This window comes from the organism of the source record quoted next, unplaced genomic scaffold, assembly GCF_019419815.1.
Source record: "Pyrus x bretschneideri cultivar Hongxiangsu unplaced genomic scaffold, Pyrus_bretschneideri_v1 Contig1, whole genome shotgun sequence".
Taxonomy (NCBI): Eukaryota; Viridiplantae; Streptophyta; class Magnoliopsida; order Rosales; family Rosaceae; genus Pyrus; species Pyrus x bretschneideri.
In genome coordinates, this window is record NW_025999390.1 from 11,058,070 (window position 1) to 11,083,485 (window position 25,416).

The 25,416-nt window shown below is 36.8% G+C and overlaps 4 protein-coding genes across 4 annotated transcripts; 1 reads left to right on the forward strand and 3 right to left on the reverse strand.

Annotated features, from left to right (window-relative positions):
* The first annotated feature begins 857 nt into the window (after positions 1-857).
* On the forward strand, positions 858-7,315 carry LOC125478001 (potassium channel AKT1-like). The gene is given in 12 exon segments (XM_048585616.1): positions 858-1,273; positions 2,423-2,788; positions 2,889-2,946; positions 3,043-3,351; positions 3,441-3,686; positions 3,812-3,889; positions 3,891-3,911; positions 4,026-4,058; positions 4,167-4,352; positions 4,468-4,662; positions 4,766-4,841; positions 6,292-7,315. Coding segments are annotated over 12 exon segments (2,634 nt in total). The 5' UTR covers positions 858-1,082; the 3' UTR covers positions 7,167-7,315.
* Positions 7,316-8,038: 723 nt separating this feature from the next.
* On the reverse strand, positions 8,039-10,497 carry LOC103963030. Its single transcript, XM_048585623.1, has 7 exons — positions 10,361-10,497; positions 9,953-10,212; positions 9,523-9,608; positions 9,231-9,377; positions 9,005-9,128; positions 8,570-8,856; positions 8,039-8,379 (listed from the first exon to the last, which is right to left on the reverse strand). Exons 2-7 carry the CDS (start codon positions 10,140-10,142, stop codon positions 8,287-8,289), a joined length of 927 nt encoding a protein of 308 aa, XP_048441580.1. The 5' UTR covers positions 10,143-10,212; positions 10,361-10,497; the 3' UTR covers positions 8,039-8,286.
* A 762-nt stretch (positions 10,498-11,259) lies between these two features.
* On the reverse strand, positions 11,260-12,327 carry LOC103963029. Its single transcript, XM_009375808.2, has one exon. It carries the CDS (start codon positions 12,325-12,327, stop codon positions 11,260-11,262), a length of 1,068 nt encoding a protein of 355 aa, XP_009374083.2.
* An 11,524-nt stretch (positions 12,328-23,851) lies between these two features.
* LOC103963006 (EG45-like domain containing protein) lies at positions 23,852-25,234 on the reverse strand. Its single transcript, XM_009375793.3, has 3 exons — positions 25,067-25,234; positions 24,665-24,965; positions 23,852-24,120 (listed from the first exon to the last, which is right to left on the reverse strand). Exons 1-3 carry the CDS (start codon positions 25,182-25,184, stop codon positions 24,114-24,116), a joined length of 426 nt encoding a protein of 141 aa, XP_009374068.2. The 5' UTR covers positions 25,185-25,234; the 3' UTR covers positions 23,852-24,113.
* Between the last annotated feature and the right edge of the window lie 182 nt (positions 25,235-25,416).

Here is a 25,416-nt window from a genome sequence, read left to right on the forward strand (position 1 = left end):
TTCAAATAATAATAAATAGTGGATATATGATTACTTGGAAACCTATTAATTCTCATTATTATGTGTTAAATTTGCAGATTCTGTTAAAAATACTGGAAAATTACCTTCACGTTCTGTAATTAGAGAAAATTGAGAAATTTTTAAATTGGTGGAACCTACTTAAGTGGCGCTTCTGATTATTCAATTTGAGATTACAGTTTCTTAATCATGGTTTATTATTGGCAATACGTTTAAATCACAATATAATAATTTTGAAGAATATTCTAATAAGATTTTGATTGATATTTTATAATCTAGATCTTCATCAAAAGGGGTGGTTCATTTTTAAGTGTATCAGTTGAGATGTTGAATCGATTTTGTATATAATCATAAACAATTTTGTTTCTGGTTCGGCAATCTTCCTATTAACATAAATGTAAACATTTGTTTGATTTTCAAGATAATGGGAACCCAAAGTACATTTTTGTTAATTTTGTTCCTTCATATGAAAAAAATATAGAAAAAAATAAAAATTCAAACTTAAATGCAAGAAGATTAACCTTTTTTTTTTTTTTTTTTTTTATCATTGTAAGCTTATGCCGAATTGATTCACAACTTTCATTGAATGGAGACGCTACTCTGACTAGCTGGTTTAACTCACGTCAACCGACACCGCTAGTCAACATCAATGGAGCAGTTTCTGCAACAGGGGTAAAAGGGTCAAAATACTTTTCTTCAATGGAGAGGAAAAGTTTACACATTGTAGAATAGTGTGGGGAGGGGGAGAGAGTAAATAGCGTGGGGGGAGAGAAAGACTGTCAATACTGTAGACTGAGTGGGACAGGGGTGCAAACATATGGCAACGAGATCAGAGAGAAGCACCGTGCGAACGCATAGAGGTCAAAAGCCCGTATAAAATAAAATATTACAAAAGGAGTCCAAGACTCTAAGCAGTCGGCGCTCCCTATTTATAGTACCTGCAAATCCCACCAAAACGATGGCCAAACCTTCCCAGAAGAACCACAACCCAAAGCACTCCCACCACCGCTGACGCCCTCCTCCTTCTCTCTCCTCCATCCCTCTCTTGAAATTCCAATCAACCAATGGAGAGCAATAGCAGTACCAGAGGAGTCTTTAGCGTCTCAATGTGCGGCCAAGAGCAGATTGAGCTCTCCAGAGACGGCAGCCACTACAGTCTCTCAACTGGGATTTTGCCTTCCCTCGGTGCAAGGTCGAGCAACCGACGTGTGAAACTCGGCAGGTTCATTGTCTCGCCGTACGACCGCCGCTACAGGTTATTTTTTCAGACTTTTGGTTTCTGGGTTGCCTCTGTTTTCTGCTCATACTTTCATCAAACACCTTGTATACCAAAAATCTTTTATTTGTTACTATATTGTTTATTGTATCAGTTGCGTTGACTAAACTTGTTTTCTTGTTTATTTTTATGTTAGCTTTTTTACTGGGTTTTGTGTTTCGTAAAGAACCATTGAACTTTTGCTACAAAAGGTTGAAGCTTTGTGGTTATTTTTATCAATTGTAAGTTTTATGTCATTTTTTCTGGGTTATGATTCTTGTTCTGGGGTTGTTTGTAGTTAGCCCCTCTGGGATTTTTGCATTGCCTTGATGCATATTAGTCTTTTTTTTTTCCCTTGATTTTTGTTATTTACTTCCGGTTTCTGTGCTTTCTTTTTATTAATTTATTCAGTCTTTTGGGGATTTATAAAAGACGGAGATTGAATCTTAGAGGTGTCTTTTCAATGATTCAAAGGATTCATTTATTCTGGTTTTTTATTTCCATTTTATTTTATTTGCCAAGTATGTAGCTTTATGCTTCTAAAGTGGTTGTTGGTATGTGTTTGAATGGTCATGAATCATTATAAAGTGGTTGTTGTTGAAAATTATTTCAGTGCTAAAATTCTAGGGGCCCAAAAGTATCTTCCTTTTTTTCAAAAGAAATTTGTGTTGATTCTGTGTTGGAATATACCCTTTCTGTTTCCATGTGCACAGTAGTCTGGACTGAGTCTGGATTTATGTTCTCTGAACTGAAACAGACATATCAATCGATCGTTGGTTAAAAAAAAAAAATAATAATAATATAAATTCGTTTACTAGGAAAAGAATGTTCGGATTTGGAGGCCTGCAATTCATCTAATTTTTTCTTGTATGGAAAACAATCTGCAGTCTTATTTGGTGATTCTTGACATTTTTTGAATCAGATGGAAAAGGAAAAGTTTTGAATGCAAATCACTGAACCAAGACATCCCATATGATTTAAATTCTGCAAGAATTATATGTGCAGAGCAGAAATTTGCAATCTTGATTTGGATAATATTTCTTGGGATTTTCTTACAAGCTGAGGCGGTTTGACTGGTTTGATCCGACTGAATTGGTAAAAGGTCTATCCTGTTGCTAAACTTGGCTCGGATTGAATTTGTTCTTGCAGGATATGGGAGACCTTTCTTGTTGTTCTGGTCATCTATACTGCTTGGGTGTCACCGTTCGAGTTTGGTTTCCTTAAAGGACCAGGAGGACCGCTCTCCATTACTGATAATGTTGTCAATGGTTTCTTTGCTATTGATATCATTCTCACATTCTTTTTGGCTTACCTGGACAAGACCACATATTTACTTGTTGACGATCGAAAAAAGATTGGTTGGAAGTATGCAAGATCCTGGTTGATTTTCGATGTCATATCCACAATCCCATCTGAACTTGCTACGAGGATCTTTCCTAAATCTGTGCAGTCTTATGGCTTTTTCAACATGCTTCGTCTTTGGCGTCTACGAAGAGTTAGTGCCCTATTTTCCAGGTATGGCAATAGTTTTTCCCAGCAGTTTTTTTACTGCAAAAATGCATATAAGCAGAAGTTTTTCTTTATGTTAACCTCCCCACTATTCTTGCTTGAACAGATTGGAGAAAGATAGGAATTATAATTACTTTTGGGTTCGCTGTGCAAAACTTATTTGTGTAAGTATTTATGATGGTTCTGGGATTACTTACATGAACAAAATGCATTTGTTATACGGCATCACCATCTGATGGGATTTCGATGCTCCTTTGTAGGTCACTCTTTTTGCCATCCATTGTGCTGGATGCTTCTATTACCTTATAGCTGCACGCAATCATGACCCTGCAAAAACATGGATGGGAGTAGAAATCCTAGGACAAAGCCTGTGGATTCGGTATGTGACTGCAGTTTATTGGTCTATCACAACGCTAACAACAGTTGGATATGGAGACCTGCATCCAGTCAATGCACGGGAGATGATCTTTGACATATTCTACATGTTCTTCAACCTGGGATTGACATCATACTTAATTGGAAATATGACCAACTTGGTTGTGCACGGGACCAGTCGAACTAGAAAATTTGTGAGTAAATTCATATTCACTTAATTGGATTTTGTGCAATAAAATTAATTAAATGTGAAAATATTAATTTAGTTGCTTCTGTTTACCAGAGGGATACCATACAAGCTGCCTCCAGTTTTGCGCAGAGGAACCAACTGCCTCTACGCCTGCAGGATCAGATGCTTGCACACTTGTGTCTGAAGTTCAGAACGGATTCTGAAGGACTGCAGCAACAAGAGACCCTTGATTCCCTTCCTAAAGCCATCCGCTCGAGTATTTCACATTATCTGTTTTACTCTCTTGTAGATAAGGTGTACTTGTTTCATGGGGTTTCAAATGACTTGCTCTTTCAGTTGGTAAGTTCAAACCCAATCTCAAAGTTTTCAATCAAATTCTTCTCTCTAGTGAACTTGTCCGAACTTTTCAAAGTATCTTGTGTGGATGTTTGGTTTAAATTCTTATTCTTCTTCTGAATTCAAAGGTCTCGGAGATGAAGGCCGAGTATTTTCCTCCCAAAGAAGATGTAATCTTGCAGAACGAAGCACCCACAGATTTCTACAGTACTTGTCACTGGTGCTGCGGTAACAATTTCATCTTTCTTTTTCATTCATTTCAAAGACTTTATAACTTTCCTATTCTCTTTATTTGAATTTCTTTTCTGAACAACCCAATATAATATTTGAATTACTTTACAGGATTTAGTGGTTCTCAAAAATGGAGTTGAACAGGCAAGTCTAACACTTGAATAGAAAGGATATCTTTTGCATTCGGTAGTTGCTTTGACCGTGGTAACTGATATATAAGATTATGAGTAACATTATTTTTATAAATTGCAGGTCATTGGTGAGGCAAAATCTGGTGATCTTATTGGTGAGATCGGGGTACTTTGTTACAGACCACAGCTCTTTTCAGTTAGAACCAAAAGATTGAGTCAGCTTCTACGGCTGAATCGTACTACATTCTTAAACATAGTTCAAGCTAATGTTGGAGATGGGACTGTGATCATGAATAATCTCCTGCAGGTGAGCTTATCTGATCCAGAAGTTAAAGAAACCTATTTATTTCTAAGAATTTGTTTGGATGATGATTTTTGACAAGTTGCACTCTACATTGCGTTTCTTACTTGGTGGGTTGCAGCATTTGAAGGACCTCAAGGACCCAATCATGGAAGGCGTTCTGTTGGAGACGGAGAACATGCTAGCTCGGGGTAGAATGGACCTACCTCTCAGTCTATGCTTTGCAGCAATCAGAGGAGACGAGTTGTTGTTAAATCAGTTGCTGAAACGAGGTCTGGATCCAAATGAATCGGATAATAACGGGAGGTCTGCTCTGGTATGCAAAGTCCTATGCTCTTGATTTTACCCTTTTTCTAGAGCATCAAACTCTAAATACTAACACACATTCTATGTTTCCTCCTTGTTCTGTGAAAAACCAGCATATAGCATCATCGAAAGGAAGCGAAAACTGCGTTCTTCTTCTGCTAGACTACGGGGCGGATCCTAACAGCAGAGGTACTATCCAAACCTTTAACAAATCATTAAGTTAAACCATCATTAAACATATAATTGTTGACATTAAGAGTAAAGTATAATATATCCTAATGCAAGAAAGTCCGTTCTATTATTTCGCTAAGACTTATCGTCAATCATGCTATATCGTAGGCTCCCTACGCGATAAGGAGTAATCATTTAATAAACATAAGAGTTAAGATCAAATTAATATAATCCGTCCATGTAGAGAAATACTGGTCTTGTGTGTTGACCTTTGCCAATACTGCTTCCAAGGTCTTTTAAGTTCACATACCTAATTAACTATAATTCAGAAATACTCTTCTATTGTGTAAACGATTATTTATTCCCTGTTATGACAAATAAAGAGGAATGATAAGTAACCGATTACACATAAGATTCTGCCCTTGTATTTGTATAAAATGCCCTTGTATGCATGTTGGCCATTGACCTTATCAGATATGGTTCACCTGTCATACATCTGTGACGACTTAAGTTTTCTCATTCATTCCTTTAATAGTAAGTTGGCAAACTGTGTTGACTTTCCATAATTATTTGTTTCAAATTTATCAAAATAAAAATAAAAAATTTGTTTGTTTCGAATTATTATATTTTATGTTTAAAAATTCTGGTTGACTTCGTAATCTTATCCAGAAGGCATGCATGTGCCTCCCACATCATGCCATCTGACAAGTAGATAAATCTCTCATTAGAGTAATATTAAGTTATTTAGGCTTTCGAATCTGTTTATCTTATCCCTTTCCTGTTTAATTTATCTTTAAAATATAGGAGTCTGATTCTTCTAGTTTTTTTATTCAACCATGCAAACTAGAGTGAAATAAAAATCATCTTTTGAAAAGAAATTTTTGTCTCATAGGTCGTGCAAATAGAAATTTGTTGTGAATTTGTCTGCATAGAAACGTAAGTTCTGTTGGTTGGCCAAAATTATGTACCATGTCTTTGCACTTAGATTAGGATTTCCGTCTCCTTCTTTCTAAACTAAAGTAGTTTAGAACGGCGTTTTATCAAAAAGAACTAAATTTTTATACTAAAATTTTACTTATTAAGAAATAATTGGCAACATGCATGCAAGTAGCCTTGTATTATTTAAGTGAAGGAAGTCAATGCATTTCCTTTTTCCTTTCCAAAGATAGATCGTCTCCGTTGACTTGATGATATGATTTGTAATGAAATACTTCTGCGTGCGCATGTATGTCTGCACATGTCTTGTTTATTATGTAATCAGGAGTGATTAAAAAAAGAGTCATATTTTTTAATGTGGGCGGTTGTTCCCGTTAGACCTCGTCAACTCTCCACAGCTTGCCATCTGCGTTGGACCGCCCTCTTAATGTAATTTTGGGTTTAACTGCTGGTTAATTACGCGTTTACTATATGATTTAAGATAAACTTTTGGGTTTAACATTAACGTAATTTTGTTTTCATGCATTGGCAGACTCAGATGGGAATGTACCACTGTGGGAGGCAATACTGAATGGTCATGAGCAAATTGCCAAGCTGCTGTTAGAAAATGGTGCAAATTTGAACTCAGGGGATGTTGGTCAATTTGCTTGCACTGCTGCTGAGCAAACCAGGTTGGACTTGCTCAAGGAAATTGCCCGACATGGCGGGGATGTCACGCGTCCGAAAAGCAACGGAACCACAGCTCTGCACGTTGCAGTATCTGAAGACAACGTAGACCTTGTCAAATACCTCTTGGACCAGGGCGCTGACATTGATAAACCCGACCTCCATGGCTGGACCCCGAGAGCCCTAGCAGAACAACAAGGACACGAAGACATAAAGACCCTTTTCCACTCTAGTAAAGAACCCAAAGTTGCCGTTACCATTCCTGAACACAAGAGTGGAATCCGGTTCCTTGGGAGGTTTACAAGCGAGCCAACTATCCACCCTCCACCCACAGACAGCTCATTTTCAGGAGCGGAGGGAGGATCATGGGTCAGAAATCGCCCAAGGCGTAGGACTAATAACTTCCACAACTCTCTGTTTGGCATGATGTCAGTTGCCCACATAGGGGAGAAAGACTTGTTTCTCTCTGTTGCGGAGACGAAAAGTCCTAAGAGCTACGTAAGCAACGCTGCTGCGAGGGTGACAATTAGTTGCCCTGAAAAGGGTGAAGTGAAAGGCAAACTTGTGGTGCTCCCACTGAGTTACGAGGAGTTGCTTGAGATGGGGGCAAAGAAATTCAGACTCTCACCGGCGAAAATCGTGAGCAAAGATGGAGCCGAAATCGACAATATAGATGTAATTAGAGACGGTGATCATCTTGTTTTTGTAAGTGCTGGTGAATCACAACAAACAAGAACCTAACAGCCAAAATCCTTCAAGTAATTAAAGAGGATTTGGAACTAAAATGTCGGTATTACCACGGACTAATCCAGATTAAGATATGCTGGATTAAGAGATGTGGATGAAAATGATGGACACGGCTAACCTCTTGCCGTCCTCTGTTGTCTCCATATAGTTTTCTTTTGATGTAGTTATTTTCTTGTGTTTATTTTTTCTTTCAATATTATGACTTGCACGTCAAGTCACAGTGCAAATTAATTCATTGTGGCATCAAAATGTACATGATTCACAGCCTGAAAATGTAAAAACTGTAAAATAAAATCAGTTTAATCTCGAGCCACGTGCTAAAATCAAATATTCACGTCTACTATTTTTGTTGTTGACTAATAAAAATCAAATTGTAATACAAACATACGTAGCTATAAGTTAAGCAAGTTGGTTAGGTTAATACGCCAGTGTCGCCATATCTAAGAGCATGAGCCACTCAAGATCCGAGGGAGACTTGATCATCCGTCTCCGCTTCCACGTCCGTCTTGTTTGTGGTGACATCGATACTGGTATGCTGACTACATCGTTCGTCCTGTCAGTTGTGACATCATTCCTCTCCGGACTTGGATTTTCTGCAAGCGTTTTTTCTTTGATGTAGCCGATACGCATGGAGGGAGTTTTGTTCGAACACCTCTCACTCGACAGAAATTACGGGAGATGACCAAAAATCACGTAACGTTAGATTCAAATGAGAGATTTTTGGATTTGAGATCTGTAGCTTAAATTTGAACAACAAAATGGTTTCTTGGGTTGTACATGACGTTATACAGGAGTGACCTTGGGTGGAAATACAACGGTAAAAACCCGCTTCGCCGGAGACATACACAAGACTCAGAGGACACAAGTCGAAGAATAGCTCAACTGGTACAATCACGGAGCAAAGCAAAAATCACGAGTCTTGAGAGTACCAAAAGTACCGCACAAATGGTAATCCCCCAACATTTGTTGGATCTTTCCAGGATCAGGGTTTACAATTTAATGAATTCTGTGGAGAATGAGACTATTCCTTCTCCTCTGCAGTCACAGAGTCCTTCAAGAAGTTACAAAGTGCAAATACACAGCGGATTTCATATCCTGAAATTTATTTCCATCTCTACAACAACTTCAGCATTTTCAGGCGCGCTTCATGTTCGGGATCTAGTTTCGGTGGGGTATAGCATCCGTGAAGATCCTCCACTATATACTCCTGCATAAGTTTGAACCATAAGCATTGCGGGACCTTTGAATGATGCAAATGTCTAAGAAGATATGAAAGTTTACGAGATGATATGCAGTCTCTCTTGGTCTGGAAAACTAATGCAAGTCCATGCACATTCCAAGAAATGATTAAATACAACTATGTAGACATGCACAGGAGAAGAAAGTCGAGAAGTAACCTTTGTGAGTTCCCTCTTGGTCAGGATGTGATAATGTCTCTGCCAGATCCTCTGAATAGCCATAGTAGCGGCAAGGAAACCATAAGCTATGCCAAGAATGGCAAAGATGACAACAAACACGATAACCAGGGCAAAGCAAGCCTCCATAGATGCTGGGAAACAATCCAAGATTCCCCAACCGTAGCAACAGTTCTGGCAGCCAGCCATCTGTGGGTCATTGCCATTGAGTGATGAACAGTGTAGTATGAGCCCGAAAAATCCAAGCAGCACAAAGAAGGCCAGTACCCCTGATTCAATACAAGGCAATAGATTGTTAACTGAATAGTTTTGACAAGTGAGAACCAGAGTGTTTAAACGTTTCCTAGATGAGTGAGGAAAAAAACCCTGAACCAAATAACCTTTTTCCATGAACAGTTTTAAGGTGTAGGATTTTACCTATACAATAATAAAATGGTATAGGATGTTTTGACAAGATACGATCCCAACCATCACTAAATGAATTCCTGAAGGCCCCATCTTTGTCCATGACATATGCAAAGCCACCAATTGCAGCTATAACCTGGAAAGAAAATTAATCAGAGATGGGTGGAAAACCAACTGATTATGAAAGAAAGTAAATAAATAACAGAACAAAATAAAATTCCAAAGGGCAATTGCTTACTGATTGTACAGCCAAAAACACGAGGAAAACATCCCTCGCCACAAAAACTTGGAATTTTATTTTGCGCCAGGCATTGTCCTCATATGTTTCAACTCGAAGGTGAAATTGAGCTTTGCAAGTTGTGCAGTGTGAGAAAGCAAATCCTTCCTAGAAAAGCAGATGAAAGATGGGAGAGGAAAACAAGTTAAGTAAATTTGAAACCACTATGCGGTTTACACACAATCTAAGAGAAAAGTCACTAAATTTCACTATGATATACAATATCATCGCTCCAATAGAAAAGGTTACTTACTTTAACGGAGCGCCAGTGATCGAGACAGGACCTATGAACAAACTGCTGGGTGCCTTTGCACATGCAGGGTGAAATCAATTCATCCTCTGTAAAGTTAAACAACACAAGTCAGACCAACAGCAGCATCAAGATGCCTACGCAGCAACGAGATCAAACTTAGGCCAATTTCCGAAAACATGCGAAATTCACAGTTTTTATACTCATTTCAACTCCCAAATGAATCAAATTACTGCAACCTATTACATAGACTTAAAACTACAAAAAGATACAATCTTTCGAAGTTTCAAACTTCGATTACAATAAATCACAACAATTTAACCCACAAAACAATTAATCACTCCTCGGGAATCACACAATACTGAAATCCAACACTGCTTAAACAAAAATTCAAATTAACAAACTTAATTTCATTAATAAAAAACTGATTGACCTGGTTCGGCATCGCTTTCGAGACAAATGCGACAGCAAGGGATAGAGCCAGACTCAAGGTCTTCGTTGTTGATCTCACTCGAGCTTGCCGGCGACGAATCGTCCTGGTTCGGTAGCAGAGGCTCGATGTCAGTAGGGTCTCTGTCTCGCTCCCCTTCACCTGTTGGCTCCAGCTGCACTTCCCCTTTCATTGATCGGCCTCAGAAATCGCTCGAAACCCTACTCCAGCTCCCAATCGCCAACCAAAACAGATCAAAACCCCTACAATTTGTCAAAATTCAAGCGCAATTCGTAATTTATGAGTGAGAATTGGTAACTTTCGCAGAAGTTTAACGGGGATTCCGACGGAAATTAAAGAATTAATTACGGAACTATTTGGGGATTTATTTAATTTTAAATGAATAAATACCTAGATTTTTTCTGCAGAGAATTTCCGAGGCAATTTCGTAAATCGGTGATTTTACGATGACGATAGGCATATAGCTGTGTTGGGATTTGTGATGTTCTATACGACGCAGGTTGCGTACTGCGCGCTCTCGATGACTTGACCGGGTAATCATTGTGTGCACTTGGACCTAGTTTATATGGACCCCATGGATTTTTAGTCATTTGGGCCGTATAACTTTAAGTGTAATGGGCCACTTGACCCAATTCGTTTTCCATGTCTATGAATTTTGTACTCAAATTTAAGTTTGTTTGACCAAATAAGCTTTGTTGCTTGGGATACAAGTAAGGGGTAAGAGTTTACTTCGGCACTTGAGGTCTTATGTTCGATTTAACCATCCTCTAATATTGCTTGTATCGGAACAAGGACTTGAAGAGCACCTTTATAATTCATATTTAGCACATTAGAAGGGGATTACGAGTATTTTATAAACATAAGTCAAAATATAATGAACTAGTATGTGAGCCACGGAAATGACGATGACCATTTAAGTGTAACAAAAACAAGTCGAAAGCAATGTGAAATACAAAAAAATGTACACAAAAGAGAATGAAAAAAAAAAGCCAATAGGCATTCCATTAGTTGATGTTCTTCATCACGCACTAATTCAAAGTTCTAGGATTGAATTCGACGAATAAAGTCAATAAAATTTGCAGAGATCTTAAGCCACATTGATCTAACAGGGAAACTAGTTGAAAATCTAAAAAACTGATCAATTTTTCGATAGACTTTCACCGTCGAAACTCAAATCTACCTACTCCGGTTGATCATCGCACAACGTTTTATTTCAGAAACAGAGCATGATTGAATAACTGTCTTGATGAATATCGATGCCTTTTACCACTTCTACTCTTCTGGACCTTTCAATTTCTTCGAATTTGGACTTGCAGCTTCATCTTCTTCGTTCTTTCTTCCCCTTTGCTCCCCTTGCCCTTCTCTCCGATCTTTCTTTTCCCCTCGGTGGCGCTTTCACTCGGCTTCAAATCGGGTTTTGTCACGGGGGTGGCAGGAGGAAGAACAGGGTTCTTGTTAGAGCGAGCTTGCAAAGACGGATCCCCAATTGCCAGCCTCTCATCTTGAGATTTTTTAGGTATCTTCGATCTCGGACTTGCAGCTTCCTCTTCTTCTCCTCCATCTTCTTGGTTCTCTTCCAGTTTCCCCTTGCCCTTCGCATCGATCTTTCTTTTCCCCAGCTCCACATTCTCGGCGGCACTTTCACTCGGCTGCGAATCAGGTTCCCGCACGGCTGCGGGAGGATCAGGGTTCATGCTAGAGCCACCGATCAAGGATGGATGCGCAACCGCCCGTTCTTTAAGCTCTGCTTGTTGAAGGTTAGTGTTATGAATTAACTCTGGAACAACTTCCTTCGGATTGTCTTTTTCTTCTTCTTCTTCTTCTGCCTTTGCTTGATCAGAAAGAGCCTTTTTCCAATCAGCTGGAGTCATAATAATCACCTCCGGTGGTGCAGCGGACTGTACTTCTGGTTCACCGGAGTCACTGGAATCTGTTTCTTGTTCATTGGGATTTGCTGCTTCTCGTTGACCCTGAAATCCTTCTTCATCGGAATCCTCTATCCAAGAAGGTGGATTTGGCATAAGCTTTGGTGCTTCTGCTACACTTGCTTCACCGGAACCGGACGCATTGAAGTTGATTCTCAATGGGTTTACTTGTGCTTGTTGTCCAACGAAACCCGGAATAGTCTCAGCAAGTGCTGCTCTTACATCCTCGAAATCAAAATTCTTTTCCCCTGCGGTTTCTCCTACACTGGAAGCCGGTGTATTCGCAGGAGTTGGTGGTACCAGGCTCCCTGGATTCGGTGTTTTCCTCAGAATCTTCTGCTGCTTCGCTGGGATCTGAGCTTTCCTCAGAATCTTGTGCTTCTTCTCCGCTGGAATCTGGCAATTGCGCAGAACTTGGTGCTGTTTGTTCATCGGAACTTGGTGCTGTTTGTTCATCGGAATTGGAAACTTGCCCAGACATTGTTGCCCCTTGTTCACCGGAATCTGACATTTTCCCAGAAAATTTTCTTCTTTCCCAAAACTCTATCGACTGAAAGGGTTGATTACACAATGCAAGAAGCATTAATCTCACAGAGACTTCTCTCCGTCTTTCACCACCATCTTCGCGTATTTCTTCGTATTTTCGGGTTCCAGAACGATAGAGATTTCTGGGTTTCTCTCTCAATTCTTGATCTTTCTTCTCTCTCTCTCTCTCTCTCTCTCTCTCTCTCTCTCTCTCTTAATTTCTTGAAAGATTTGATGAGTGAATGGTGTCTGTGGTTTCAGTAAGCATTTCGCTGTGAGATAAAAGGGAGGGAGCTCGACAGTGAAGGGCAAGCCGGTAAATATCACGATGAGTCCCTAACTGAAAATTGGCGGGAGAAACAACGGATCATAACAAACTCTTGGTTTTGCAATAGTTTCTTTCTTTTGGGCTTAAATATTTTGTGCCTTTCCTTTACGGGCACTGGGCTCATTTGATTGCTTCTTGAAAACCAATGTCTCGGTAAGTAGTTCTTAGCCTTCTTATTATAACAATGTAAATCAAATTAAGTATGTTTCTCATCTCTTCTCGAATTAGGGATAGGCTTCATCGTCGATAAGTAATAGCATGGAATTAAGACCCCTAAATGACCGCTCAGTTTAAAAAAAATGTTCAAGTGCAGTTAATATCAAGTTTTGTTGAAAATGTTACAACCTATGAAGGTAAATTTTCATACAAAATATCTCGTTGCAACTAATAGTTGATCACTCAGTATAAGTTGTAATAATTTCCTCGAGTATCTGATGTGGAACTTTATATTATTCAACATGCCTATGAAGAAAGTATGCGTAAATTTTTAACGCAAAATGTCATGGGCCACTTGACCCGATTAGGCTTTGTTGCTTGGATACAAGGGGGTTGCAGCTTGAATAGTTAAGGGGAGAATTTATTTCAACACTCGAAGTCTTATATTTGATTCAAACCTCCTTAAATAACTTGTATTGAAAATGAAGTATTGGATACAAGATGGGTGCAAATATCTTAATTCATAAGCAATCCAAGCTATGAGCACATTGAACAGGGATTGAAGGGCACCCCTTGAGTTTAGTACCGACCCTAAAACTAAAAGAGTTGGGGGTAATGCCCTATGAAGTTATGAACTTTGGACTGTATATCACTTTGTTTTCCTAACTTTCAATAGTATTAAGCTCCCTAAATTTTAAATTTATGCCTACATGCTCTCAACCATCAATTCAATCACAGTTTTCTGCTAATTCCGTTATTTGCATTGCACGTGACTAAATTTTTAGAGGCATATGTGTCAATTTTATGAAAAGTCACAAAGAAACTTAGTAAATGCTTGGAATTCTTATCATACTATCTTCATTTCAATACATTTGGGGATGGTGATAAAACTATACACCCAGTAAATATATACTTTGCCAAAGAAATTGTGATACAAATGTAAATACGCCAAATAATGAAAGTAAAAGAATTGTAACAAGTACCAAATCTGACTGCTTAATCAACTATGTTTCCAGTTGAGCAATGAACTGATGCTTCTTTGCAACCAATTCATCGTTGCACATTGTAATGCTTAGCAGGGTGGAGGAACAAAAGCATTTCATTAACTTAAGTTGAAACGATGCGACAAACTAGTACTCAGTTCACTTGAACGATGACGAAGATTTAATGGTAACAAAAAAGAAAGTCAAAAGCGATACAAGATACAGAAAAATATACACAAAAGAGAATGCAAAAGAAGGCAACAGGCATTCTGTTACTTGATGTTCTTCATCAGACTAATTCCACAATGTACAATTGGCTGGTGACGAACATACCCCATGTGAGAGGCACATGCTTCACTTAAACTCTTAATAGAAAATGACAGGTAACACAATACAAGCCGTTACGATGTTTTAATCTTAGCCATACATTATAACCGAGTGTTCTAGCTATAACTAAGAACATAAACTTAAACTTTGACTGAAAACTTGAAATCCAAGCCATCTTCAATTCTGCAGCAAGCTTAATCTCCAACAGTTCTCGCCCTGTTCGATCGATGCCTAATCCGAGCCATCAAATTGAGCAACTTATTTCCATGCTCCTGCAAGTTTGATTTTTCTCGTCCCGATTCAAATTGGTGTTATGAATGAGCTCATATTGTTTTTCCTCATAAATTAATCAACAAATGCTGCAACTGCTCCGCAAAGCCATTAATTGTGAATTAACAACAGTGGCACGTATGCTTTTTCTTCTCTTCCTTTCAATAACCAATTATGATCGGTGACGTCTTCAGTATTTGTCATCAGTATCAACATGAAGGCTGTGAAAAAAATAATACCAACAAAATAACACAAGCACGGGTACAGCACCTAGATTTCGCCCGTCTTTGGCATCTGTTTAAAGTTGTGCAGATGTTTAAGCCTTAACATTTCAGGCTTTTTCTTTCTATTTTCGTTGGTAACTGCTTATGAGGCAAATGAGGTGTCATACGTGGTTAATTTTATTTAGGACTCAAATATTTGTGATCTTTTTGTTTGCAAAGTGCGCATTCAGATTGCTCAATTTGGTTTGGTTGTCTTTGGCATGATACAGAATTCAGTCGAACATGGCGTGCCATATCATATTTATGGCTTTTGGGGTTCTATTCACTTTCTGTTGCTCTCTTGCCTGCACTTCCTACTTCCTTGTGCTTTGTAAAGATCACAGCGAAATCCCCTTGACTCCCATCTCTTGTAATTGTGTAGTAATTTCTCTAGTTTAATGCGGTGTCGGTGAATTATACGTTTGAAATCCTACTAAAACGCTAACCTGAACATAAATTCCAACTGCCTTTGATAGGCGATATTTGGTAATACATAGATTTATTGCTTTCTCATTTTATTGTTGATTTATGCAGCGATTTTCCTAACGACCTCGAACTTTCTACGCAGTTTGTTTCCGACTGCAAGTGCTAGTTTTGGGAAGGAAAAGCTGTTATTTTGTTTTTGTGAAAGGCGATTGGGTTTAGGTTTGCTTTGGAGAAATGCTTAATGGAACTTCGGTTGGCTGAAATTTGCCGGCTTCAAACATATAACCTTTGCAGTTTAACGTCCAGTTTTTGAATCTCAATGATTCAGGCATATGTAGTATGCAAAACCGTCATTTTAAATTGAGACTCGCTAACTTTCAGCAGATTTAGGCCTTTTTCCATTTTCTGCACAATTATCTTCCTTCCCTTACATACTACATGCAATTTAGTAAAACCACGAAAGATGCATTTTCCTGATTTTATATCGTCAATCAAAGTAGAAAGTCATGAAATAGCTTGTAAATTTCGGGATTTTCCATGTTAAACTTGCTTTGCAACTACTGCTACTCAGAACTCTGGAACATTTGGAGAAACTTTTCCAAGTACCTGGAACATGAAGTGACGTGGAGTTCCTAGTGAATAGAACCATAACCCTTGGCTATTTCAGTTTTAAAGTTAAAAAAAAACTGCCACGTTGTCGTTTAAGTGAAGTATTGTTAAATAACCAAAATTTTTGGTCAACTGGATTCCGAATTTACCCCTATCTGATTCCAAATTTACCCCTTCCACAACAAACACCCACACTAGTACAAAAGAGGCTATTACTGGCGGTGAAAAACCGACAAGAAACTCCAATTACTGTTAGATTTTTGGTAAAAATCCGACATCAAATAGTGCAATGTAGGATAGGAGAACCGACGCCGTTGCTAGCATCACGAAAAGGGTATTGACATCGGTTAGTCCCCTTAATCCGAAACCAAGAAGCAAAGTAATATAAAATAAAAAAGAACAACAACGTCGGTTAAAAGCGACATCTAAACTTACGTCGGTTAGAAGTGACATTGAATTCTGACATGATGGTGGTCCTAACTGACATCAAGCAACAATTAAAGAATTAAATATCAAACCTACTGTCAGTCCTAACCGACATTACGTAACAGTTAACACAAATAAAATACTCAAACTACTCTCGGTTTTAACCGACATTACGTAACATTTAGATTACATTAAATAATTATTATGCTATCGTCCATAAGCGACACCAAATATATTAATAATATAAAAAATCTTTGTCAGTTTTTAATTAATAATAATTAAAAAAATTATATAAAAATAATTCCCACCATATATGTCAATGAAAAAATAAACAATTTTAAGCAAACTTATATTAAAAATAAAATTTCTACCAACTATATATTAAATTTAAAATTAACTACAATTCTTAAAAATGTACACCCCATACAAATTCTTCCCGAACTCTTGCAAACCAGTTGTGTGGTTCATAGTTTTCAACTGCCGATTTGCTTATTTTTTTCAGCAATCTCCTGAAAAATAAAAGAATTTATTAGACAAAAATCAAGGTATAATAAAATAAATCATGAAACGTTTACCTTTGTTTTTTCTTTATTCCAGTATGCCACCATCGGAATATTTCTGTAATTTCTAACCTCTGCCACTACATGTTTCGAAAATGCACTAGAATTATCACTAATGCATTTTCCAGACAAATCAAATGAACAAGGTTGTTCTTTCCAATTCGGAATTGAGGGTCCACGTCACCGTTGAGTTGATCCTTATAAATATAGAAAAAACAATTAAAAACCAAAAAACAAAAATAAATTTTCAATTTAAGCATAAAACTAGTTAGAATACAAAACAGAAACTAAAATTAATAATCATAATAATTTAAAAATGAACCACCTTCGAGCTCTTCCTCTTCGAATTGGAGTTCCTGAGAATGTTGATCTTTATGTCGATTATAACATTATGTCGGTTAAAAGCGACACTTTTTTTTTAATGACACACTAGTATTAAAAATATTAAAATCAATGTCGGTTATAAGCGACAATAACAATTTATGTCGATTATAACTGACAGTAAATCCGACACCATATTAAGTGGGTGTCGGAATGTCTTATCCACCTCTATGTTGTATAAAAGCGACACCACCCACCGACACAATAAGGCTCTTTTGTAGTAATGCCACAACACCAGCGACTACCCACCTCTATCGCCGCCCTGTGACTTTGCCGACGACGCCCTATCCCTTCTCTCTTCCTCCTTTTCTTTCCCCTCTTCCCTCTTTTCTTTCCCATTCTTATGTTGACATGTAACCCGAGAGTAGTCGACCGCACCCCAAAATTTGTTGTCGCCGACCTCTGATTTAAGGGCTTGGGAGGTCAGCTGAATCCCGATCAGTTAATCATGTTTAAGGGCTTGTAGATCAATCATTGTTTTTTCTTATTTTATTTTGATTTTGGTAATATTTAATTGATCTACAAACTGATTAAACATGATTAAAATTGTAAAGATGAGATGGATGGTTTCACGGGAGGAATGGTGGAAATGGTAGTCGGGGCGGAAGGGGAAGGAGGAGAAAGGGTGGTTGGTCGATTTGGGGAATTGGAATCGATTAATGACTGTTTTTTATTATTTTTATCAAAACAACTAATTTTTGAAAGAGATATCTTTGTTTTAATTACTACTTTACAGGTGTCAGTAAGTAATTAGTTGGAAACCCTACCTGATAAGCTTACGTGTGAACATGTTGACTACGCGGGGGTTAAATTATGATCTGGTCCACAGACTTGAATGCTTTTAAGTCAATATTAACCACTACTATCTCTGGCTTATTTGACTGTTTCGAAGTTTTCACGTAACTAAATTCCATACAAGTCAAGGATCCGCACACACACGTCCAGTCCTCTCTTACATTTCGAATTCTGTGTAGCCTGACTCAGACACCTTCTGGATATTTCATGTGGTTGGTTTTCAAGTACTCGGATTCAAAAGTTGTTCGCTGATGCTCTGCTGCATAATATCATAATATCATATATATATATATATATATATATATATGATGACACGAACCAAGTATCGATATAATAAAATAAAAAACTTAAACAAAAATTTTTTTAGTACGGTTTATTTTAACAAAAAATCAATCATGATACTATTCACTTTACCCTTTATTTTGTCATTATCGTTAAAACTCAAAGTTTCAAACCATTTTCATTAGTTTTCCTAATAAAATATCGATAATGTTGACAATAACGACATGTTAGGATTTTAAAAAGTGCGGTTATCCACACTTGAGAAAAGACGTGAGACAATTTTACTCTCTTGAGAAAAGATGTGAGAAAATTTTATCCCGACTAATGCAAGGGAGACTGAATTTATAGATAAAATTTTGTAAATTAAATATACGAAGGTTGATGATTAGATTTTTAATTAAGTGTTGATAAACGTACTCATCCTATTAGTGACACATCATTTAGTTTGTAAATTTTATCTACAGATTCAGTTTCTCGAGCATTACCTTTTTTCCTCTATGTCATGGAGAAACTCTTGCAGCAAGTAAAACACATACATAAAGCTGAATTTGGTTGACCATTTTATGTATAATGAATAATTCATCTAACTACAGATATGTATATAAGCTGCTCATTACTCTAGTTAACTTAACTCTACTTATATATTTACATATAAGAATAATTTTGACCAAAAAAAATTAGGATTAGGTACCAAAAATCTCCCAACCTTTTAGTGTCATTCCAATCTTTTTAAACATTCCAAACAAGTTCCCAACCTATTGAAAATGTCATATTCGTTAAGCCCCAAGTAAAAATCTATTAAATTAACTGGAGCTCACTATGTCTCCAAAAGCAATAAAAGGTCATGGAAATAGCCTCCACCAACTAACGATCACCACCACCACCACCATTAGGCCATCACATCCAAACACTACGCAAAACCATAAGCTCCACCCTACAACTCAAGCCGCCAACTTTGAGAATAAGGTCATGGAGGTTGCTGGAATGGTATAGACTGATGATATAGCAACCACTATTTTCACCGTCCACAATGAAGAACTGGAAGTTTTACAAGCTGAGAATCGGCAAATGAGGAAATCACATGAGCAGAAAAAAGCTCCTTGAAACCCTATCTGAATTCTTAACCCTCTTCTTTGTTAGGAGATTGTCCCCTATTGTAATTTCAATTTGGATTCATTTTTTATTCAATTCAATACCCATTTGATCATTGGGTTGCTTATTATATAATTTATGATTGAAATTTAAATTTTGAGTCAACTAATATTAATGTTGACCATGATATACCTTGTTGGTGAGTTTTGAATATAAACTATGTTTGAAAAATTAATTGGGGCTTAATGAATGCATTTTTAATAAGTTGGGTGCTAGTTTGGAATATTTAAAATGGTTGAGACCAACTTGGAATGACATTAAAATGTTGGGAGGTTTTAGGTACTTAGAAGGATCGATAAAACATTCACCAATGACCCAACCAATTTAACAACCAAAATAATCAAACTATATAAATATTCGTTAATTAATGTCAACATAATGTGGCTTAGCCGAACTCCTTTCGCTTTAGTGTAAAAATATTAATGTACTAGAAAAATATCAATATTATGCTAAAAGTTAATTCACACCGCAAACATAGACTAGTTGACAAGATATGGTAGCTTACAAAGAAGAGAAAACAGGAGTAGCGTTCCTGGTTATGAAAAGTATTAAACAACTACATATACTTAACATATATATAACGAAGAATAAAAATGAAAATGACATTGTTTTTTTTTGTACACATTGTTTAGAAAAATAATCAAATTCCCATATGCATAATCCTACAATTTACGGATGACCAATCGAAATTACAAAACCAACAGGTTATAGATTCTCCCCTCATCAAAATACATATAACTAGAATACAAAAATACATGAATTGTCTTCGCCATATCTGCTGCACCTTCCACTCATGCTGAAGAATATGATTGGAAATTCAAGCCCCTTCTTCGCCATTTCTACGACAAATTTGATGAATATCCATCGGGGACCTAAATAGTAAATAATACTTTGCAAAAGGCAGTTTTTTTTTTTTCTCTTTTCAACATGAACAATGCTGGATGTCAAAATGTTCTATGTCCTTCTCTTTGTGGGTGTTGACTACGTCTTATGTTCAAGACTTCAAGATCTACACGTGCAGCCAATCCATCTTTAGACTTTTCTATATCTAGCAATGTTCCAACCACATTGTCACATATAAGGAAGAGAAAACACGGGGAGGGTATATAAAGGCCACCAATCGTCGCCTACAACCAACACTGTTTTCAAAATATTTTTAAAAATTAAAACATATGTTGGCTACAACTGACACCAGCTTTGAAAATGTTTCGTTTAACCGACGCTAATATTATGTCAGTTACAACCGACACCGGGTTTCAAAATTCTTAATAAAAATTAAAACCTATGTCGGCTACAACCGACACTGTCTTTGAAAATATTTAAAAACTATCATTAGTGTCAGTCATAAGCGACACCAGTTGTCTTTTAACCGACGCTAACGTTATGTTGGTTAAAAGCGGCACAATTTTTTTTTAATGTGACACCAATATTAAAAATATTAAAATCAATGTTGATTATAAGCAACATTAACAGTTTATGTCGGTTATAACCGACAGTAACTCTGATACCATATTAAGTGGGTGTCGGAATGTCTTATCCATCACTATGTTGTATAAAAGCGACACCACCCACGTACACAATAAGGCCCTTTTGTAGTAGTGCCACAACACCAGCCACTACCCACCTCTATCGCCGCCCTGTGACTTTGTCGACGACACCCTATCCTTTCTCTCTTCTCCTTTTCTTTCCCCTCTTCCCTCTTTTCTCTCCCATTCTTATGTTGACATGTAACCCGAGAGTAGTCGGCTGCACCCTCAGATCTGCTGTCGCCGACCTCCGATTTAAGGGCTTGGGAGGTCAGCTGAATCCTGATCAGTTAATCATGTTTAAGGGTTTGTAGATCAATCATTGTTTTTTCTTATTTTATTTTGATTTTGGTAATATTTAATTGATCTACAAAATGATTAAACATGATTAAAATTGTAAAGATGAGATGGATGATTTCACGGGAGCAATGGTGGAAATGGTAGTCGGGGCGGAAGGGGAAGGAGGAGAAAGGGTGGTTGGTTGATCTGGGGAATTGGAATCGATTAATGACTGTTTTTTATTATTTTTATCAAAACAATTAATTTTTGAAAGAGATATCTCTGTTGTAATTGTTATTTTACAAGTGTATGTAAGTAATTAGTTGGAAACACTACCTGTTATGCTTATGTGTGTGTACCCGATCTTTTGAAAAATTTATCGAACATTTGAGAACTCATTGACTACTAGGAAGTCAAGATTTAACGACCCCCAAGCTTTCTTGGAAGCATAGCGCGCTACTGACAGAACGAGTGATTTTTCATTCATGGACATCAATACCCGCTTGAGCTATAGCATGCACAAGCATAAGGCTCGGAACTGATAACTTCTGTATTCAAGGTACAATAATTTTTCATTTTGAAGAGATTAAAAGATGATCATTATACATAAAGAAAACATCTCTCTTCAAGTACTCCCATGTTGAGGAAAATTGAAATTAATAAAAAAATTTCTATTGTAATTCATCTTTCGCTACAAATTTTTTTCATTTTTTTTTCATGAAGTGTGAACATGTTGATTACGTGGGTTAAATTATGATCTGGTCGTAGACTTGAATGCTTTTAAGTCAATATTAACCACTACCATATCTGGCTTATTTGACTGTTTCGAAGTTTCCACTTACCTAAATTCGATACAAGTCAAGGATCCGCACACACACGTCCAGTCCTCTGTTACATTTCGAATTCTGTGAAGCCTGACTCAGACACCTTCTGGATATTTTTCATGTGGTTGGTTTTCAAGTACTGGGATTCAAATGTTGTTCGCTGACGCTCTGCTGCATAATATCATATGTATATACATATACGATGACACGAACAAAGTATCGATATAATAAAATAGAGAATTTTAACGAAAAATTTTCGGTACTGTTTACTTTAATGAAAAATCACATTTTTACACTAAAAAGTCAATCATAGTTCTATTCACTTTATCCTTTATTTTATCTTTATCGTTAAAACTAAAAGTTTTCAGACTAGTTTCATTAGTTTTCCTAATAAAATATCAATAATGTTGACATGAACGACATGTTAGGATTTTAAAAAGTGCAGTTAGCCACACTTGAGAAAAGACGTGAGACAATTTTACTCTCTCGAGAAAAGATGTGAGAAAATTTTATCCCAACTAATGCAAGTGAAACTGAATTTGTAGGTAAAATTTTGTAAATTAAAAATACGAAGGTTGATGATTAGATTTTTAATTAAGTGTTGATAAACATGCTCATTCTATTGGTGACACATCATTTAGTTTGTAAATTTTGTTTACAAATTTAGTCTCCCTAGCATTACTATTTTCCCCCTATGTCATGGCGAAACTCTTGTGGTGAGTAAAACACATACATAAAGCTGAATTTGGTTGACCATTTTATGTATAATGAATAATTCATCTAACTACAGACATATATATAAGATGCACATTACTCTAGTTAACTTAACTCTACTTATATATTTACATATAAGAATAATTTTGACCAAAAAAAATTAGGATTAAGTACCTAAAATCTCCCAACCTTTTAGTGTCATTCCAAATTGGTCTCAATCTTTTTAAACATTTCAAACAAGTACCCAACCTATTGAAAATGTCATATTCGTTAAGCCCCAATTAAAAATCTATTAAATTAATTGGAGCTCACTATGTCTCCAAAAGCAATAGAAGGTCATGGAAACAGCCTTCACCAACTAGCAGTCACCACCACCACCACCACATCCAAACACTACGCAAAACCATAAACTCCATCCCACAACTCAAGCCGCTAACTTTGATAATAAGGTCATGGAGGTTGTTGGAATGGTATAGACTGATGATGCGGCAACCACTATTTTCACCGTCCATAATGAAGAACTGGAAACTTTACGAGCTGAGAATCGGCAAATGAGAAAATCACATGAGTAGAAAAAAAACGCCTTGAAACCCTATCTGAATTCTTAACCCTCTTATTTGTTAGGAGATTGTCCCCTATTGTAATTTAAATTTGGGTTCATTTTCGATTCATTTCAATACCCATTTGATCATTGGGTTGCTTATTATATAATACATGTTTGAAATTTAGATTTTGAGTCAACTAATATTAATGTTGACCATGATATACCTTGTTGGTGAGTTTTGAATATAAACTATGTTTGAAAAATTAACTGGGGCTTAATGAATGCATTTTTAATAAGTTGGGTGCTAGTTTGAAATATTTAAAATGGTTGAGATCAATTTGGAATGACATTAAAATGTTGGGAGGTTCAAGGTACTTAGAAGGATTGATAAAATATTCACTAATGACCCAACCAATTTCAAGGTACTAGAAAAATATCAATATTATGCTAAAAGTTAATTCACACCGCAAACATAGACTAGTTGACAAGATATGGTAGCTTACAAAGAAGAGAAAACAGGAGTAGCGTTCCTGGTTATGAAAAGTATTAAACAAGTACATATACCTAACATATATATAACGAAGAATAAAAATGAAAATGACATTGTTTTTTTTTGTACACATTGTTTAGAAAAATAATCAAATTCCCATATGCATAATCCTACAATTTACGGATGACCAATCGAAATTACAAAACCAACAGGTTATAGATTCTCCCCTCATCAAAATACATATAACTAGAATACAAAAATACATGAATTGTCTCCGCCATATCTGCTGCACCTTCCACTCATGCTGAAGAATATGATTGGAAATTCAAACTCCTTCGCCATTTCTGCATCTTCCATTTCATACCCTGCATAGAAAAACAAAAGCAAGAACATTAAAAAATAGAAACACAAATCCTACCCTCTATATGGAGAGAAAATATATAGAGCTTTTGTCTAGCTATATATGGAGTTAAATATATATTAGAGAGAAATTGGTTAAAATAATCACAAATTAAATTCTAATGGACGAACCGATTAAAATTAAAACTGGCGGCATAGAGATTAAAGATTGATGACATAACTATTAAATATCAACGATATATTGAAAATTTTGATCTTTTAGAAATTGGAATGTGGAAAAGAATCATTTTAGCCAATTTATTTTTTATTTTTCTTATAGGGAGACATAATTAGGCTAGGAGGGGAATCAAATTCAAGTGGAGGTTGATATACCGTCTTAGCTAACTTGTCTGATTTACACATACATGGAGCTATATACAATTAAGCAAAGCATAAAACTTGAATAGTGTCCCAGTTAGCAAATTAAGAGGAATAATTAAGGTTTTCTAGCTATCAAAAGAAAACAATATATAAAAAGGAATTGAGGTGATGAGAAATGGATGGACTTACTGCTGAAACTCAATGTTAATGGATTTAGCCGTTGAATTAGCAACAGATCCAAAGGCTGTTTGGGACAAGACCATGGTGGTGCCGGAAACTGATGGCACTGTCTTAATATCTCCGGCATAGTCCACAATCCTCACTTGAATCGTCTTGTCCGGAACACACGTCCCCGTTTGTTCTGTACTTATGCATCTCACCAAGTACTTTCTCCCACACGACGCCCCATTGTACCATATTTCGTCTCCGGCGGCAGCCAATAGATTACTCGCCGGAAACTGCAACGAATCGCTTCCAAAACATGCCGTCGCTAAACATATATAATAGTAAACACATGTATTATGTATCAAGGTTCACAGAGTCGTTTACATACATATATATGTGTGTGTATGTGCGCGCGTGTGTACTTACGTAGATATGGAGGAGGGTACTGGGCAGCAGTGCCAACATCGCCGTTTGATGTGTGGAAAAACTGTAGAAGGAAGAGGAGGACAGGAAGCCATTGACATGGATTGTGAGTTCTGGACATTTTTTGGAGAAACCAAAGTCTGGAATTCGTATTTGACAAAAAAAAAAGTCTGGGATTTGGAGGAGTAAATGGGTTGAAGAAGAAGAATTTATAGTACATTATTTCAAAGTCAACTTGCTGATTTAATTTATAAAGAAAGATTTATAAATAGGAATAATTCATAAATACTCAAAAAGATGGCTATGGGACAGATAGAGTGGTCAACTCAAAAAGACGGCCGTTAGGTATACTA

Bases quoted from the DNA above. Each gene is read 5' to 3' on its own strand.
- LOC103963030 (XM_048585623.1), bottom strand. From the start codon at position 10,142: ATGAAAGGGGAAGTGCAGCTGGAGCCAACAGGTGAAGGGGAGCGAGAC. The intron at 8,857-9,004 runs GTAAAATCCTAC...GTATTGAATCAG, and splicing joins ACCATTTTATTATTGTATAG to GGGTACTGGCCTTCTTTGTG. The intron at 8,380-8,569 runs GTTACTTCTCGA...AAACTTATGCAG, and splicing joins CCAAGAGGGAACTCACAAAG to GAGTATATAGTGGAGGATCT.
- LOC103963006 (XM_009375793.3), bottom strand. From the start codon at position 25,184: ATGTCCAGAACTCACAATCCATGTCAATGGCTTCCTGTCCTCCTCTTC. The intron at 24,966-25,066 runs GTAAGTACACAC...ATATATGTTTAG, and splicing joins GTACCCTCCTCCATATCTAC to CGACGGCATGTTTTGGAAGC.
- LOC103963029 (XM_009375808.2), bottom strand. From the start codon at position 12,327: ATGAACAAACAGCACCAAGTTCTGCGCAATTGCCAGATTCCAGCGGAG.